At 45.3% G+C, this 17,991-nt stretch overlaps 1 protein-coding gene across 3 annotated transcripts in view; it reads left to right on the forward strand.

Moving 5' to 3' along the window:
* The window catches only part of FANCI (FA complementation group I), a 63,938-nt gene that overhangs the window by 38,497 nt on the left and 7,450 nt on the right, over nt 1-17,991 (forward strand). For all 3 annotated transcript variants that reach the window (XM_066240307.1, XM_066240306.1, XM_066240305.1), the window contains exons 19-31: nt 1,921-1,989; nt 3,823-3,924; nt 4,898-5,077; nt 5,154-5,275; nt 5,749-5,913; nt 6,597-6,776; nt 9,514-9,680; nt 10,016-10,092; nt 11,162-11,278; nt 16,077-16,128; nt 16,899-17,026; nt 17,118-17,186; nt 17,371-17,464. In XM_066240307.1, coding sequence (XP_066096404.1) covers nt 1,921-1,989; nt 3,823-3,924; nt 4,898-5,077; nt 5,154-5,275; nt 5,749-5,913; nt 6,597-6,776; nt 9,514-9,680; nt 10,016-10,092; nt 11,162-11,278; nt 16,077-16,128; nt 16,899-17,026; nt 17,118-17,186; nt 17,371-17,464 — 1,522 coding nt within the window. The remainder of the gene's footprint in view (nt 1-1,920; nt 1,990-3,822; nt 3,925-4,897; nt 5,078-5,153; nt 5,276-5,748; nt 5,914-6,596; nt 6,777-9,513; nt 9,681-10,015; nt 10,093-11,161; nt 11,279-16,076; nt 16,129-16,898; nt 17,027-17,117; nt 17,187-17,370; nt 17,465-17,991) is intronic.

Consider the following 17,991-nt stretch of genomic DNA (forward strand, 5'->3'; position numbering starts at 1 on the left):
TTTTTTTTCATTTTTCTGAAGCTGGAAACGGGGAGAGACAGTCAGACAGACTCCCGCATGCGCCTGACCGGGATCCACCTGGCACGCCCACCAGGGGCGACGCTCTGCCCACCAGGGGGCGATGCTCTGCCCATCCTGGGCGTCGCCATGTTGCGACCAGAGCCACTCTAGCGCCTGAGGTAGAGGCCACAGAGCCATCCCCAGCGCCCGGGCCATCTTTGCTCCAATGGAGCCTTGGCTGCGGGAGGGGAAGAGAGAGACAGAGAGGAAAGTACGGCAGAGGGGTGGAGAAGCAAATGGGCGCTTCTCCTGTGTGCCCTGGCCGGGAATCGAACCCGGGTCCTCTGCACGCTAGGCCGACGCTCTACCGCTGAGCCAACCTGCCAGGGCCTTTTAGTTTTTTTTTTTTTTTTTTTTTTATGGTTTTGTTTTTTATGTTTAGCTACTTAGTTCATCTGGAGTTTGTTTTGCTGATAAATAAGCAAATTATAATATATATATATATAAAAAATAAAAAATTTGCTATATAACTTCTCCCTCAGATTAGGTAGTTGTTCAGACATTATTGCCACCTTTGTATATACTAAGTATGATATATGTTTGTGTGGTATACTGTTATTTTGTATCTAGGTTTTCATGCCAAGACCACAAAGTATCTTTTATAGTTATATGTTTATAAAATATTTTAATATATTTTAGGGCTGATTTTCCTTTGTTTCTCTCCTTTTTTAATTGATTGATTGATTTTAGAGAGAGAGAAGTATTCATTTTGTGCTCTACCTAATTGTGCATTCGTTGGTTGTTTCCCACATGTGCCCTGATTAGGGATCAAACCCACAACTTAGTTGTTTCAGGATGACGCTCTAACCAACTGAATTAACTCGCCAGGGCTTGTTTCTATTTTATTTTAATTAAAAAAATACACACACACACATACACACATACAGACACACATATTGGGGGGGGGGCTTAGATCAGTTCTCATTTGCTTTTTCTCACAGATAGACTGTACAATCTTTTTTCCCTGTTTCAAAAAGAAAGTTCTTCCAGGGTTTTAATTTGATCAGTTTAAAGACTAGGAAATTTTGGAATGGGGGAAATACCCTGGTCATTCACATTAGGTGGCTTTGGGTCAACAGGCACTTTTGAAACACCAGAAACCAAGTGGAAAGAATGTCTTAAAAGTGAAGGCAGTTATGTAGGATGAGAGAAAGGAATGAGCGCCTAGAACATCCCTGAATGAAGGAGTAGAGTACTCCAAAGCCAGAAGTGACCTGGTGTTTAATAATTGTGAGGAATGTGGTCAGCTTATTGATCCAGTTCTCAGTATTGAGAGACCTCTTTTTCGTTTAGGCACTAACCTGAACTTTCTGAGTGCTTTAATGTCTTCATCTTTTGGCCCTGGCCGGTTGGCTCAGTGGTAGAGCGTCAGCCTGGTGTGCGGGGGACCCGGGTTCGATTCCCGGCCAGGGCACATAGGAGAAGCGCCCATCTGCTTCTCCACCCCTCCCCCTCTCCTTCCTCTCTGTCTCTCTCTTCCCCTCCCGCAGCGGGGCTCCATTGGAGCAAAGATGGCCCAGGCGCTGGGGATGGCTCCTTGGCCTCTGCCCCAGGCGCTAGAGTGGCTCTGGTCGCGACAGAGCGACCCCCCAGAGGGGCAGAGCATCGCCCCCTGGTGGGCAGAGCGTCGCCCCTGGTGGGCGTGCCGGGTGGATCCCGGTCGGGCACATGCGGGAGTCTGTCTGACTGTCTCTCCCCGTTTCCAGCTTCAGAAAAATACAAAAAAAAAAAAATGTCTTCATCTTTTTCAAAGAACTGAGAATAGACTTAAGGAAAGAGTGTCATTTTAAAGTTGTGATTGCCCGAATCACTGGTATCTCTGTTACAGAGTTTATTTGTTTTCTGTTTGATTCCTCTTAGGGGTTTTATGATGTCCTTCGTAGAAACTCTCAGCTGGCGAATTCAATTATGCAGACTCTGCTGGCACAGGTAAAAAATATTTGTATGGATATAGAAAACAGATAAAGGGGCATTGAGAGGCGATTGACATTGTCCAGACTTCACAATATATGGTAGTTCCCAAATAGTACTGGTACATGTGCCTGTGGAATGTGATACTGTCTTGATGTTTCTTTTTTTTTTTTTTTTTTTTTTTTTTTGCATTTTTCTGAAGCTAGAAACAGGGAGAGACAGTCAGACAGACTCCCGCATGCGCCCGACCGGGATCCACCCGGCACGCCCACCAGGGGGCGACGCTCTGCCCACCAGGGGGCGATGCTCTGCCCATCCTGGGCGTCGCCATGTTGCGACCCTCCTGGGTGTCGCCATGTTGCGACCAGAGCCACTCTAGCGCCTGGGACAGAGGCCACAGAGCCATCCCCAGCGCCCGGGCCATCTTTGCTCCAATGGAGCCTTGGCTGCGGGAGGGGAAGAGAGAGACAGAGAGGAAGGCGCGGCGGAGGGGTGGAGAAGCAAATGGGCGCTTCTCCTATGTGCCCTGGCCGGGAATCGAACCCGGGTCCTCCGCACGCTAGGCCGACGCTCTACCGCTGAGCCAACCGGCCAGGGCTTGATGTTTCATTTTAATTACCATTAGTGTACCTACAATACTGTTGTCTAACAGTTAACTCTCTCAGTTAACAGTCTACCTCCTAAGTGTGATGGATATTTTGAGCTCTTATGTGCCAAATAGTGTTTGTTTTCTTTATTTTTATTTTATTTTATTTTTTTACAGGGACAGAGAGAGAATCAGTGAGAGGGATAGATAGGGACAGACAGACAGGAATGGAGAGAGATGAGAAGCATCAATCATCAGTTTCTCGTTGCAACACCTTAGTTGTTCATTGATTGCTTTCTCATATGTGCCTTTACTGTGGTGGGCCTTCAGTAGACCGAGCAACCCCTCGCTCGAGCCAGTGACCTTGGGTCCAAGCTGGTGAGCCTTTTGCTCAAGCCAAATAAGCTCGTGCTCAAGCTGGCGACCTTAAACAACCTTATACATTTATATCAATAGAATCCTCATGTCACAGATGAGGAACCAAGGCATACCTTTACTGAAATCGTAAGTGGTGGGACTAGATTTTTTGGACTCAGCCTTTCTGACTCTAGAGTCCACTTGCTAATTATCAAGCTATACTAAAATGCCTATTGCCTGTGCAAGAGTAGGAATCGGTATGAGAGTGTATGGTGTTTTGTGGACAAGGTAATAGAAGTGAAATAGGAAAGATCTTAATTAGCACTATGCCTAAAATAAGGGCACAGGATGTGGGTGAGCCAAAGCAATACAAATTTTGTCACATTCTTTTTTTTTTTTTTGCCACATTCTTTTTGCAGATTTGGAAATATGTCTTAGAAGGTATCATACATTAAAAGTGCCATTAGTTGACCATTTAAAAAAGTGAAAAGCAAGCCTTGGCCGGTTGGCTCAGTAGTAGAGCATCGGCCCAGCATGTGGAAGTCCCGGTTTTGATTCCCAGTCAGGGCACACAGAAGAAGGGCCCATCTGCTTCTCCACCCTTCCCCCTCTTCTTTCTCTCTCTCTCTCTCCCACAGCCAAGGCTCCACTGGAGCAAAGTTGACCTGGGCACTGAGGATGGCTCCATGGCCTCTGCCTCAGGCACTAGAATGGCTCCGGTTACAATGGAGCAATGCCCAGACGGGCAGAGCATCACCCCTAGTGGGCTTGCTGGGTGGATCCTAGTTGGGTGCATGCGGGAGTTTTTCTGTCTGTCTGCCTCCCCGCTTCTCACTTCAGAAAAATACAAAAAAAAAATGTGAAAAGCAGGCATGAGCCATGTCATTTTTTTTCTTTACCATCTTTAGTTGAAACAGTTCTATGAGCCACAATCTGATGTGCTGCCTCCTCTGAAATTAGAAGCTTGTATTTTGACCCAAGGAGATCAGATCTCTCTACAAGAACCACTGGTAAGACTTTTATTCCTGCCGTAAGCATCATTTTTAGTGTTACGTTAACATATCAACCCTGTTAATAGGGTTGATCTATAGAAAAATCTTTCTAAAGGTATCGGGGAAGCTCTCTTTCTGCTACTCCCAAAGAATTTTCACTCTTAAATCTTCCCTGCTTTTTTTTTCTGACCCAGTGTCACCTGTGTCTATTGGTAAGATATCTTTTTGTCAGCATTTTACTAAGTCAGGATATGCACCACTTTCCCCAAGGAGCATTTTTTCTCCCATTTATGGCTCTTTGATTATAGTACTAAATAAATATACTTTAGATTAAAAGAGGTCACCTGGTAGCAGATGAACCCAGGGAACCTGCTTCATTAGTCTGGAGGGAGTATATGGTTTAGGCTGAGCTGAAACTGGCAGTCTGTTGACCCTTCAGAGAAACTAGAACAGGTTGGTTTTTTATTCCTGTTATCTAGCGTCAGAAGGACAGGTAAGAGAAGATAAAACAGGAACTCCACCATTACATATGGTTTAGAACTCATGGTCACGGAATTATTGTCATAGTCTTCATACATGGACCTCCTAGGCCATGAGATGTCCTTAGCTTAGGAGATGCCATGTTGATCTTTCAGTCCTTCAACACAAAACCCCATCTTTAGAGTAGCCTCTGGGACATAGAGAAGCTGGTGTGGACTTACTACACAGCCTGGTTTCGTGGTGTTTATACCCGATCAGAAGTAGCACATTGGCTGTTGTATTCTGACGTGTCAGCTACTTATAAAGCCAGTTCCTTTGGGAAAGGTCAGAAAACCATGCCTCTGTTAGTTTACTATTTTTCTACTTTTGCTAATTGGGATTGATTTAATTTGTTGTGCTAATGAATAATTTACTTAAGCCTTATAGATAAGAATTATGTTGTTGATTAACAGCAGCTTCACAGGTTGTCCCTGAACACTCAAGAATACTTGATTATTATTTTCTTGTACAGGGTCATCTGCTATGTTGTGTTCAGCACTGTTTGGCCTGGTACAAGAGTAAAGTGCTGCCCATGCACCAGGATGAAGAGGAGGAGGAGGAGGAGGATGAAGGATTCTACCAAGAGTTAGATGATATGTTGGAGTCTATAACTAACCGAATGATTAAGAGTGAACTAGAAGACTTTGAACTGGTAATTGCTAAATCTCAGGTATAATGAATAATAGAGGTTTTTGGTAGCTTGTTAGTTTTTATCTTATGTCTTCTAGGACAAATCAGCAGATTTTTCTCAGACCACTGGTATCGGCATCAAAAATAACATCTGTGCTTCTCTTGTAATGGGAGTTTGTGAGGTTCTAATTGAATATAACTTCTCCATTAGTAATTTCAGGTAAGGTATCGCTGTGACTCGAACCACAGTTTGCCTAATAACTCTATTTTACTACAGACCCTGACATGATCTCCTGAATAGATATCTAGCCTAAGACCAGACGCTGTTCTTTTTACCAGAGAACATTAAAACCTATGCCAAACAGGGTGATGAATGTCGTGCTTCTAGCAGGCATTTATTTATTCAAAATTTACCAAACCCTGAACTCAAGAACTCCCGATTTTATTAAATTTGGATTGGTGGCAGTATTGAACTTTCACGCTGTGTATTGAGTGGTCTAAATAAGGGAGGAAAAAATAACCAAGACAGAGCGGCAAGATTGGGAGTTTACATGTTAGTGAAGGTTCATTCATTCATACTGTTGTGTCTAAAAGCATCTAAAGAAGACTGATTTTCTTAAGACTGTATGTAATAGTAAACCACAATATTCTGATGTTTGTCTTTGACCTTATTCTCTTTTTTTCTTTACACAGTAAGAATAAGTTTGAAGACATTCTGAGCTTATTTACATGTTACCAGAAACTCTCTGACATCCTTAACGAAAAAGCTGGTAGGGGCAAAACTAAAACGGCCAACAAAACAAATGATAGTTTTTTGTCCATGAAGTTCATATCTGATCTTCTCACTGCTCTTTTTAGGTAAGGTTCTAACAGAGCATTACAGACAGCTGCACAGCAAAGAGAATGCTAGTGCACCTGGCTGGGCATTATTATCTAGTTTGGATTCATAATTTTTCCTGTGTATTTGTTTTTCTGAGTTCTATAAGAGCCATTCTAACAAATTAATTGAACCCAAGGAGAGGGGCTTGTGGGAACTTCTTATAGCCAGTTGGTTATAATACAGATAACAACTTGGACTTAAAATTAGCATTTTGAGTTGGAAAGGGTCATTAGAACCTCCAATCTGTAGCTGGTCAATCTTTCAGAACCTCTGGGACATAAATGAGGCATTGCCTGGGCTTGCAGCTGGTGTCAGAAGTGGGGGTGGGGTTGGGGGCAGTCTTGTAGGATTCAACCCTAAACTTGTAGGATCTCTGCTATTTCCAGGTAGATAGTGTTGGAATTGAGTTGAATTCTTGGGTACCGTGCTGGAGTCTGAGAGTTGTTGATGGTGTGGGGTGGAAGTACCCCACCCCGATGCATGGGGAAACTGGGTCTGGGAACCTAATTTAGGCAGCCATGGCACTGACTCTGGGATGGGCTGCTTAGGGTCTGTCATTCAGAGTTTGCTGGATGCAGCTACTCTGAACAGCCCTTAGAAAGCCTAATTCCAGATCCCAGTAGTTGTAGGGGAATCTCTGTCTCTCCGTCTCTCCCTCCAGGGACAGTACCCAGAGCCATGCAGAGAGTCTGTCTGTGCTCAGGTCCAGCACTGAGTTCATGCGCTATGCAGTGAGCGCGGCTCTGCAGAAGGTACAGCAGTTGAAGGACACAGGGCATGTGAGCGGCCCAGATGGCCAGAACCCAGATAAGATCTTTCATAACCTCTGTGACATAACTCGGTAAGTTACTCTCACCCACAGAAACCTGTTCCACTTGCTGTGGCCTCTCCAACAGAGGAATAATTAGAATAACTAAAACAAGTTGGCAATTAAAGAGCAAAGAGGATTCACACTCCCTGATTTCAAGTCTTTTCATAAAGTTGCTGTAACTAAGATAGTGTGATATTGGCAAAAATCAATGAACAGAATAGACAGTTCAGAATTAACACAAGTATGATTATTTGATTTGACAGTGCCAGGATAATTTAATGGAGAAAGAAAGAATGGTCTTTTCTATAATTGGGCATTCATATACAAAAAAACAAACCTTTATTCATTCCTTATGTCATATACAAAATATTAACTTGAAATGGATCAGAGACATAAATGTAAAACAAACTTTAAAAAAATTCATTTTAGATAGGAGAGAGAGAGAGAAGGGAGGGGGGAGCAGGAAGCATCAACTCCCATATGTATGTGCTTTGACCAGGCAAGCCCAGGGTTTCGAACTGGGGACCTCAGCATTCCAGGTCAATGCTATACCCACTGTGCCACCACAAGCCAGGCCAGAAAAATATTTTTGATCTTGTTTTAAGTAAATATTTCTTAGCCTGACCAGGCGGTGCAGTGGATAGAGCATTGAACTGGGATGCAGAGGACCTAACTTCAAAACCTCGAGGTCATTGGCTTGAGCGTGGGCTCACCAGCTTGAGTGTGGGTCACTGGCTTGAGCAAGGGGTCACTCACTCTGCTCTAGCCTCCCCGCCCCCCCCCCCGTCAAGGCACATAAAAGGAAGCAATCGATGAACAACTAAGGAGCTGCAACAAAGAATTGATGCTTCTCATCTCTCTCTCTTCCTGTCTGTCCCTTTCTCTGTTTTTCTCTCTGTCTCTGTCACGAAAAAAAAAATTTTTTTAGATACAACACCAGACGCACATTTTTTTTTTCTTAGCGAGCAAGAGAGGGACAGACAGGAAGGGAAAGAAATGAAAAGCATCAACTCATAATTGCAGCACCTTACTTGTTCATTGATTGCTTTTACATATGTGCCTTGACGTATGAAATGTTTTGCTCAAGCCAGTGACCCTAGGCCCCAGCCAGCGACCTCTGGGCTCAAGCTAGCGACCATTGGGTTTTATGTCTATTATGATCCCATGCTCAGGCTGGTGAGCCTGTACTCAGGCTGGCAACCTGAGGGTTTCGAACCTGGGTCCTCAGTGTCCCAGGTTGACACTCTATCTACTGCACCACCACCTGGTCAGGCGCACAATCATTCATTCATTCATTTATTTATTTTTGTGGCAGAGACAGAGTCAGAGAGAGGGACAGATAGGGACAGACAGGAAGGGAGAGAGATGAGAAACATCAGTTTTTCGTTGCGGTTTCTTAGTTGTCCATTAATTGATTTCTCATATGTGCCTTGACTGGGAGGACTTACAGCAGACCGAGTGACCCCTTGCTTGAGCTTGAGCCAGCGACCTCGGGCTCAAGCTGTTGAGCCTTGCTGAAACCCAATGAGCCTGTGCTCAAGCTGGTGACTTCAGGGTCTTGAACCTGGGTCCTCAGAGTCCCAGTTTGATGCTCTATCCACTGTGCCACCACCCTGTCAGACCACAATTATTTTTTTAATTAATTGTTTTTTATAAAACACTTAAGGAAATTACAAGATAAGCTTCTGATTAAAAGAAAATATTTACAAAACAAATCTGATGAAGGAATTGTAACCAGAGCACATAAAGAAGTCCTAGACTTGTTAATAAGAGAACAAACAGCCGAATTTAAGAAATGGGTAAAATATTGAACACTTTATTAAAAAACATATATAGATGATAGACACATAAGGACAGAAAAGAGTGAATATAATTCATCATTAGGTAAATGCAGATTATAATCACAATAGGATTGGCCCTGGCTGGCTGGCTGGCTCAGTGGTAGAGTGTCAGCCCAGTGTGTGGATGGTCCCTAGTTCAATTCCTGGTCAGAACACACAGAAGAAGCAACCATCTGCCTCTCTGTCCTTCCCCCTCCCTCTTTTTTCTTTCTCTTTCTCTCCCTCCCTCCCCCCTCTCCCTCCCTCTCTCCCTCCCTCCCTCTCCCCCTACCCCTCCTGAGCCATGGCTTGATTGGTTGGAGCAAACTGGCTCTGGGCACTGAGGATGGCTCTGTGGAACCTCCCACCTCAGGCACTAAAAATAGCTTAGTTGCCCAGTAATGGCCCAAGATGGACAGAGAATAGCCTTAGGGGGCTTGCCAGTTGGGTTCACATGTGGGAGTCTATCTCTCCTCCTCTTACTTAAAAAAAGAAGAAGAAAAAAAAGCTGTGTGTCTACAGGGTGTGAATTCTGCTGTATGTAAATTGCACCTCAGTAAAGCTGATTTTAAAAATAAAATTACTACCTGACCAGGCGATGGCGCAATGGATAGAGCATTGGACTGGGATGCGGAGGATCCAGGTTTGAGACCCCAAGGTTGCCAGCTTGAGCGTGGGCTCATCTGGTTTGAGCAAAGCTCTCCAGCTTGGACCCAAGGTCGTTGGCTTGAGCAAGGGGTTACTCAGTCTGCTGAAGGTCTGCGGTCAAGGCACATATGAGAAAGCAATCAATGAACAACTAAGGTGTCGCAATGAAAAACTGATGATTGGTACTTCTCATTTCTGTCCATTCCTGTCTGTCTGTCCCAGTCTAACCCTCTCTCTGACTCTCTCTGTCTCTGTAAAAATAAATAAATAAATAAATAAAATTGCTTTCCCCCTTTCAGGGTCTTGCTCTGGAGATACACTTCTATTCCGACTTCCGTTGAAGAGACAGGAAGGAAAGAGAAGGGAAAGAGCATCTCGCTGCTGTGCCTGGAGGGTTTGCAGAAGGTGCTTGACGCCGTGCAGCAGTTCTTCTCACTCAGGATTCCCCTGTTCCTCCGGGCACTGGGTGTGCATTTTAGTTTTGATAAAATTGACTTCATCTGGTTTCTTAACCAATCCTCTTGATTCTATTTGTTAACCTCTCAGAGGTCGTCTGAGGACAGTGCTGATGTTGCTAGGAAGTGACATCTAGTGGATTCAGAATTGGCATCTACTGGATTACACTTACCCATAGGTAGTGACCGCAAAATGGAACTCAGTGAAAATGAAGAAATTTCAGAATGTTAGGAATATGTGTAAATCTGTCTCTAGACTTTGGACTTTCTAAAATTTTAGCTATTAAAACACCAGAAAAGCACAGTAAGTCCATTTTAAGAAGACATAATTTTTTTCCTTTCTTAGATGTCCCAGATAATGAGGGAGAAGAAGTGGAAGTCAGTGTCACCCAAAGAGCAGCCTTCCAGATCCGGCAGTTTCAGGTGAGAAGCCTTGGGAAGCTGCAGACTTGCCTGAGGGTCCTTGCAAAGGGAGCGCTAGCCCGGCCAGCTGGTAACAACCAGCCGGCAGTGAGCAAGTGGGACAGGAATTTTTTTGGGGTCATCGTCCAAGTAAGAAGACATAGCTCTTAGAGTGGAAGGTAACACAGTTAAAAGGATGCCGGGGGCCCTGGCCAGGTAGCTCGGTTGCAGCATCATCCTGATGCGCCAGGGTTGCAGGTTCCAGCCCTGTTCAGGGCACACAGAGGAATCAATCCATGTGAATGCATTCATGAGAGCAACAACAAATTGATGTCTCTCTCTCTAAAAAAAAAATCAAATTAAAAAATTTAAAAAAAAAGAATGCTCGGTCTGGTGTGCATTAAGCCACCCTACCCTCCTGCAATCAGTGCCACCAAGAATCACTGTTGGAGCTGACACAGAGAGAGCCAGGAGCCTGTTAAGGTGTGGTGTTCCTGTGTTTGTGTCCATGGTATAATTTGGGTTTGTCAGATTGCATGAAGAAGGGACAATGAAGCCTCTTAGTTTCTAACCGTTAGATTAGTTATCACAACATGAGGATAATTTGAAAATTCCTGCTAGGTGCCAGGGACTGTTCCAGGTTTTTGGAACATGGTAGGAACAGAAGAGAAAACCTCTGACCCGTTGCCACTTACATTGTAGTGGGAAGGAGACTGACAAACAAAATACAGAGTATTTCAGGTGATGAGAGGAATAAAGAGAAGAAAAACAGGGAAGGTGTGTAGGAAAAGCTGGTGGTGGTGGAGTCTAAACCTGAGGTCAGTGGGTGGGCTTTGAGGAGCTAGAAGCCACCCAGAATTAGGTGCACAGTCTTCCCTAATGGACACGGACCGAGGGGTCGATATGCTCACTTGATGGTAAAAATCAGTAGGAAACAACCCGTTCAGCTGAGCTTATTTTCAGATTTTGTCCTCCTGGAATTTTGATAGCTTCAAGTCCTTTTGGTCCCAGCTTGAGAATCTCTGGCTAGTTGTTTCTTCTCCCCACTACGAATGGTTCTGCTAATGTGTCTGTGTGTTTCCTTCCTCAGAGGTCCTTGTTGAATTTCCTCAGCAACCAAGAGGAAGACTTGAACAGTAGAGAAGCCGTCCTCCTCGTCAGTGTCCTCTCCAGCTTGTCCAGGCTGCTGGAGCCCTCCTCCCCTCAGGTGCAGGCACTCCTCCAGGCCCGCCCAGCATCCCATAGAAGGCGCGGGTTATTGACTTAGAACATATCTAAATAGCCTCTTGAAGTCTAGCTAGTTTTAAATTATATATTTATTTGTGCTCCTGAGTTGCTGTAAGGTCTACCCTTTCCTGTGTAGTGTTTTTTCCCATGGCACGATTACATGCAACCATTCAGGGTAATAACAGTACTTGTGTTTGGCCACTATCAAGTGTCAACAGTAAGCACTAGAGGAAAAAAAAGTCTTTATCTTTTGTTCCTTCAGATTTTTTTTTTTTTTTTTTTTTTACAGAGTCAGAGAGAAAGATAGACAGGGACAGACAGGAACGGAGAGATGAGAAGCATCAATTATTAGTTTTTCGTTGCTCATTGTGACACCTTAGTTGTTTATTGATTGCTTTCTCATATGTGCCTTGACTGGGGGGTTACAGCAGACCGAGTAACCCCTTGCTTGAGCCAGCAACTTTGAGTCCAAGCTGGTGAGCTTTTGCTCAAACCAAATGAGCCCACGCTCAAGCTGGTGACCTCGGGGTCTCGAACCTGGGTCCTCGGCATCCCCATTCAATGCTCTATCCACTGCGCCACCGCCTGGTCAGGCAGATTCTTAACCTGTGTTTTTACTCTTGGTGTTTCCTCCTTTTTAAGTTGAAAGTATGTTATTTATTAAGTAGGTAGCTGACATTCAGCAGTTGCTTTTCTTGAGGTTAGCTGGTACTAACTTTGGGGAAAATCCAACAAAAGGGGATTAAATCGGAAGTGGCTACACTCCCAAAGCAGAAACAACTAAGATGAGATGTAGGTGTGTACACAAACATACGATTGTATGCCCATATTAATGTTCACACACATAGGAGAGTAAGAGTAGGGCCATGTTTTGAGGGTCTGCTCCATTCAGGAATAGTTTCCCAACATGATGGCAACAAGCACCTTTGAGTACCTGGGGCTGTGTGTTTCTGTCACAGAGACTGTCTGTGAGGAAGACAAGTTGGAGCCCTGGGGCACAGGCTCCTTGTGTGAGTCCTTGCGTCAGGAAGACCCAGTCTTTTTTTTTTTTTTAGGTTAGAAGATAGGCAGACTCCTGCATGTGCCCCCACCAGGATCCACCCTAGCAACCCCATCCACCCTGGTAACCTCATCTGGGGCCAATGCTCTAGTGCTGAGCTATTTTTAGTACTTGAGGCTGATGTGCTCCAATGGAGCTGTCCTCAGTGCCTGGGGCCAAGGTCAAACCCATGGAGCCACTGTCTGTGGCAGGGAAAGAAGGGGAAAGGGGGGAGCGAGAGGGGAGAAGCAGATGGTGCTTTACTATAATCTCACCTGGGACGTCCATATGCTGAACCGACACTCTTATCTACTGAGCCACTGGCCAGGGCCAGGAAGAGCTATTCTTTATAGCCTAGAGCAGTGGTCCCCAACCTTTTTTGGGCCACGGACCAGTTTAATGTCAGAAAATATTTTCACGGACCGGCCTTTAGGGTGGGATGGATAATTGCACAAAATAAAATTATGCAACCGGTGTAAACACTGTGGTATTTTAAAATATAATTGTTGAACTTACGAGACAAGCATTAAGAGTGAGTCTTAGATGGATGTAACAGAGGGAATCTGGTCATTTTTTAAAAAATAAAACGTTCAAACTTAATTTTTTTTAATTTTTAAAAATTTTTTTTTTTTGTGGCAGACAGAGAGAGGGACAGATAGGGACAGACAGACAGGAAGGGAGAGAGATGAGAAACATCAATTCTTCGTTGCGGTTCCTTAGTTGTTCATTGATTGCTTTCTCATATGTGCCTTGACCACCGGGGCTACAGCAGACCGAGTGACCCCTTGCTCAAGCCAGCGACCTTGGGCTCAAGCTGGTGAGCCTTGCTCAAACCAGATGAGTCCGCACTGGACTCGGTATCTCGAACCTGGGTCCTTCCGCATCCCAGTTTGACGCTCTATTCACTGTGCCACCGCCTGGTCAGGCAATTTTTTTTTAATTTTTAATTTTTTTTTTTAAGTTTTTTTACAGAGACAGAGTCAGATAGAGGGATAGATATAGACAGACAGGAACGGAGAGAGATGAGAAGCATCAATCATCAGTTTTTCGTTGCAACATTGTAGTTGTTCATTGATTGCTTTCTCATATGTGCCATGACCCCGGGCCTTCAGCAGACTGAGTAACCCCCCGCTGGAGCCAGTGACCTTGGGTCCATGCTAGTGAGCTTTTTGCTCAAGCCAGATGAGCCCGTGCTCAAGCTGGCAACCCCGGGGTCTCAAACCTGGGTCCTTCCACATCCCAGTTCGATGCTCTATCCACTGCGCCACCGCCTGGTCAGGCCAGACTTAAATATAAAGAAAACGGAAATAATGTAAGTTATTTATTCTTTCTCTGCATACCGGTACTAAATGGCCCACGGACTGGTACCAGTCCGCAGCCCGGTGGTTGGGGACCACTGGTCTAGGGTATTAGAGTATTTGATTGTGGAAAAGCAGACGCCCTGGCCGGCTGGCTCAGCGGTAGAGCGTCGGCTTAGCGTGCGGAGGACCCGGGTTCGATTCCCGGCCAGGGCACATGGGAGAAGCGCCCATTTGCTTCTCCACCCCTCCGCCGCGCCTTCCTCTCTGTCTCTCTCTTCCCCTCCCGCAGCCAGGGCTCCATTGGAGCAAAGATGGCCCGGGCGCTGGGGGTGGCTCTGTGGCCTCTGCCCCAGGCGCTAGAGTGGCTCTGGTCGCAACATGGCGACACCCAGGAGGGTCACAACATGGCGACGCCCAGGATGGGCAGAGCATCGCCCCCTGGTGGGCAGAGCGTTGCCCCTGGTGGGTGTGCCGGGTGGATCCCGGTCGGGCGCATGCGGGAGTCTGTCTGACTGTCTCTCCCTGTTTCCAGCTTCAGAAAAATGCAAAAAAAAAAAAAAAGAAAAGCAGACCTGGTTTTCCCCCTGTCCTCTGAATTTCAAGTAGCCCAAAGGAAGTCTCTTTTGCTAGCTACTAGCTTCATCCTAGAGCCAAACAACTCATTCCCACTCTACTTGCAGCTTCATTCTTTTATCCCAGAGAGAATTAGGCAGGGCGGCGTTTAAGGGAAAATAAATGGGTTAATCGAAAAGCTAATATATACTGAAAAAATTTATTTTACAATTTATTGCCTGCCCTCCCCCCTCGATAATTTCAGGTAGTGTCTTGTTTTTTAAATTTAGTTTTGAGCAGCTAATAAAGTCCTGTGATTTGCAAACCAGATATTATAAAAAGATTTATAGTAAGTGGCCTTCCTTCTATCCTGTTCTTGTCACCCACTTATTTAGCTCTTTTTCTCCCCCAAATAAGTAAATATCTTTTTTTTTTTAATTTTTATTTTTTTTCTGAAGTTGGAAACGGAGGCAGTCAGACAGACTCCTGCATGTGCCCGACCAGGATCCACCTGGCATGCCCACCAGGGGGCGATGCTCTGCCCATCTGGGGCTTTGCTCTGTTGCAACCAGGGCCATTCTAGCGCCTGAGTCAGAGGACATGGAGCCATCCTCAGTGCCTGGGCCAACTTTGCTCCAATGGAGCCTTGGCTGCAGGAGGGGAAGAGAGAGACAGAGAGGAAGGAGAGGGAGGAGGGGTGGAGAAGCAGATGGGCGCTTCTCCTGTGTGCCCTGGCCGGGAATCAAACCCGGCACTCCTGCACTCCAGGCCAACGCTCTACCACTGAGCCAACCGGCCAGGGCAGTAAATATCTTTTTATAGTTTCTTAGTATTCTTCAAGAGTTTCTTTATTCCTAGAGAAGCAAATATGAATATAGATTCTTTTTCCCGTCCCTACCCCTCTTCACATAAAAGCATGCTGTACATCCTGCTGGTTACATTTCACACTGTATCTGCAGACTTTTTTTTATGTCAGTTCACAGAGAGCTTTCAGAATTAGACTCTGAATTTACTTTTCCCCCCAAGAGATCAAAAATGAATTCTTACTGGTTATCTTGCACTGAAGTATCCCAGCATTTCAGGGCCTTTGCAACTGAAGGCCTACTGAAAGAATTGCCAGAGCAGAGAGCTCATACATGTCTGGCAATCCAGGCCTCCTACCAGCTAAGAAAACGGGCTGACTTTGTCCCTCCCTCACTCCTATCCTCCCAACCTTCCAGATAGGAAGGGAGAGAGATGAGAAGCATTAACTTGTAGTGAGGCACTCTAGTTGTTCACTTACTACTTCTCATATGTGCCTTGACTGGGGGGGCTCCAGCCAACAACCTTTGGGCTAAAGCCAGAGACCATGGGGTCATGTCGGTGATCCCACACTGAAGCCGGCGACCTCAGGGTTTTGAACTTAGGACCTCAGCCCCACAGGTTGATGGCTCTATACACTGTGTCACCATCGGTCAGGCTTGGTTCTTTTCTTTTTTCTTTTTCCTTTTCCCTCCACTCCCTTCTAACCTCCTCTGGCCTCTTGGATCCTCAAGGCCAAGATCTTACTCTCCTAAACCTCTCTACTAAACCTAATATCTTTAAAGAGGCCTCAAGATTTTGAGGCCTGGGAAAGAAAAAAGGAACTCTAGCCCTAGAGTCTAGGCCTAGACCATGGTCGTTGGGGGTATAGGGAGCTTGGGCATAACAGCCCAGACCCCAGGATGTGGGGCCTGTAATGGAGCATAGATTTTAGTATTAAGGTATATGCTATATTATGAGAAAATACCAGTAGTTCTCATAATTTTGAATTTATTTACATTGGCCAGTGATTAGATTTAGAAAGATCTCAGGCTCTTCTATATCTGTCTCTTAGCACATTTCTTTAATATCTGAATGCTCTCTAGTTTGTGCAGATGTTATCCTGGACATCTAAGATTTGCAAGGAAAACAGCCGGGGTGAGTTTCCTCCCACATTTCCTTTTAGGCTTTATTTAAAATCATCGTTACCGAATAGCATTTACATGTTTGGCAGAATAGCCAAAATGAGAAATACACAATACCAATGCCAAGTTTTGGGAAAAACAGCAGGGGGACCTCTCATTCACTGCTGGTGGGATGCAGGTTGGTATATCCACTCAGGAACATTTGGGCACTAGCTACTAAAATTAAACATACATATAGGACCAACAATTTCATTCCCAACAATTAGGGGGAAGAATTAACCATCACAGCACTGTTTGAATAAATAAAACAAACCCAAATGTTCATTAGTTGTAGAAGGGATAAAGGGATTTTGATGTATACACACAGTGAAGTGTGGTTTAAAAGTGAGAATGAACAGACAACACTGATACAATGTAATGTTGAACTAAAGAAGCTCAACACGAGTACTGTATGACTCCGTGTAGCTACAAAGTTCAATCAGACAAAACTGAATGTAAGGTTACGAGTTAGGATAGCGGTTTCCTTGGTGTGGCGATTGAGGCAGAGAGTTCCTGGGGGAGCTGGTTATACAGTGGTAGGGGCTGATGAGTCATGGGAAATGTCTTGCTCCTTTGGGCACACGGAGGGAAGTGCACAATTGTGTGTGCTGCTTGGTTGGAGTGTGCAGCACTGGGCTCTTGTGCCTGGGACATGACAAGCTATGTGTTCTGGTTAAGCATCTCTTCCCCCAGGAGCACTGACAGGGTTATAACTCACCTGATGTTCTTCCTTTCCTACTCCAGAGGATGCCTCGTTTTGCAAGGGCCTGATGAATTTGCTCTTTAGCCTCCATGTTTCGTTTAAGAGCCCTGTCACCCTACTGCGTGACTTGTCCCAGGATATCCATGGGCATCTTGGAGACATAGATGAGGTACAGTAAGCCTTCATACAACACCCTGGGTGAGGGTAGAGGTCAGGGAAACAGCCTACTGCCATTACAGCTCACTTCTCTGGCTCCCCAGGATATAGAGGTGGAGAAAACCAACCACTTCGCAATTGTGAATCTGAGGACAGCGGCCCCTACTGTCTGTGTAAGTCTTGATTCGGAGCCATGGGAAATAGTCTTGTCATTCTTTCCATTTTATTTCATGCTAAGGGTAAATTACCGTGGCCTATGTCCTGAGGCCTGTAGTCTACCTGCAGATGGCCCTAGTCGTTCCGTTATGCCAGCAGCTACATGCAGTGAGCCATGATAAGCATGTTTTTCTTTCACAGTTAGTGGTTCTGAGTCAGGCTGAGAAGGTCCTAGAAGAAGTGGACTGGCTAATCACCAAGCTCAAGGGACAAGTGAGCCAAGAAACCACATCAGGTAAGATGATTTCAGGGTAGGGTTCCAGGAATTGTGATGAAAGCAAAGTCAGCTAAAATCCAAAGTGGACTGCTGCATGAGCTCTATTTGTTTCGCTAGATCTCCAGTGTGTTCAGCACAGACAGTACTGTGGCTATGACAGCAGTTGTCAATTCACTCTGTGACGGGTCACGTGCTTGTTTTCCATATAGACCCTGTAGTTAACGGTGTTGAGTGGATTTCTAAATTGCCTTGACTTCCTCCCTCCCTCCCTTGAGGTGTGATAGTGAGGCAGACTCCTGCCTGTGCCCCAACCAGCATCCACCTGGTAACTCCATCTGGGGCTGATGCTTGAGTACTGAGCTATTTTTAGCACTTGATGATGCACCCCCATAGAGCTATCCTCAGCACCCAGGGCCACACTCGAACCAATTGAGCCATTGGCTGTAGGAGAGGAACAGGGAGAAAAGAGGGGGGAAGGGGGGGAAGCAGATGGTCACTTCTCCTGTGTGCTCTGACTGGGAATCAAACCCAGGACATCCATACGC

The sequence above is a fragment of the Saccopteryx bilineata genome, chromosome 7, assembly GCF_036850765.1.
Source record: "Saccopteryx bilineata isolate mSacBil1 chromosome 7, mSacBil1_pri_phased_curated, whole genome shotgun sequence".
Classification (NCBI taxonomy): Eukaryota; Metazoa; Chordata; class Mammalia; order Chiroptera; family Emballonuridae; genus Saccopteryx; species Saccopteryx bilineata.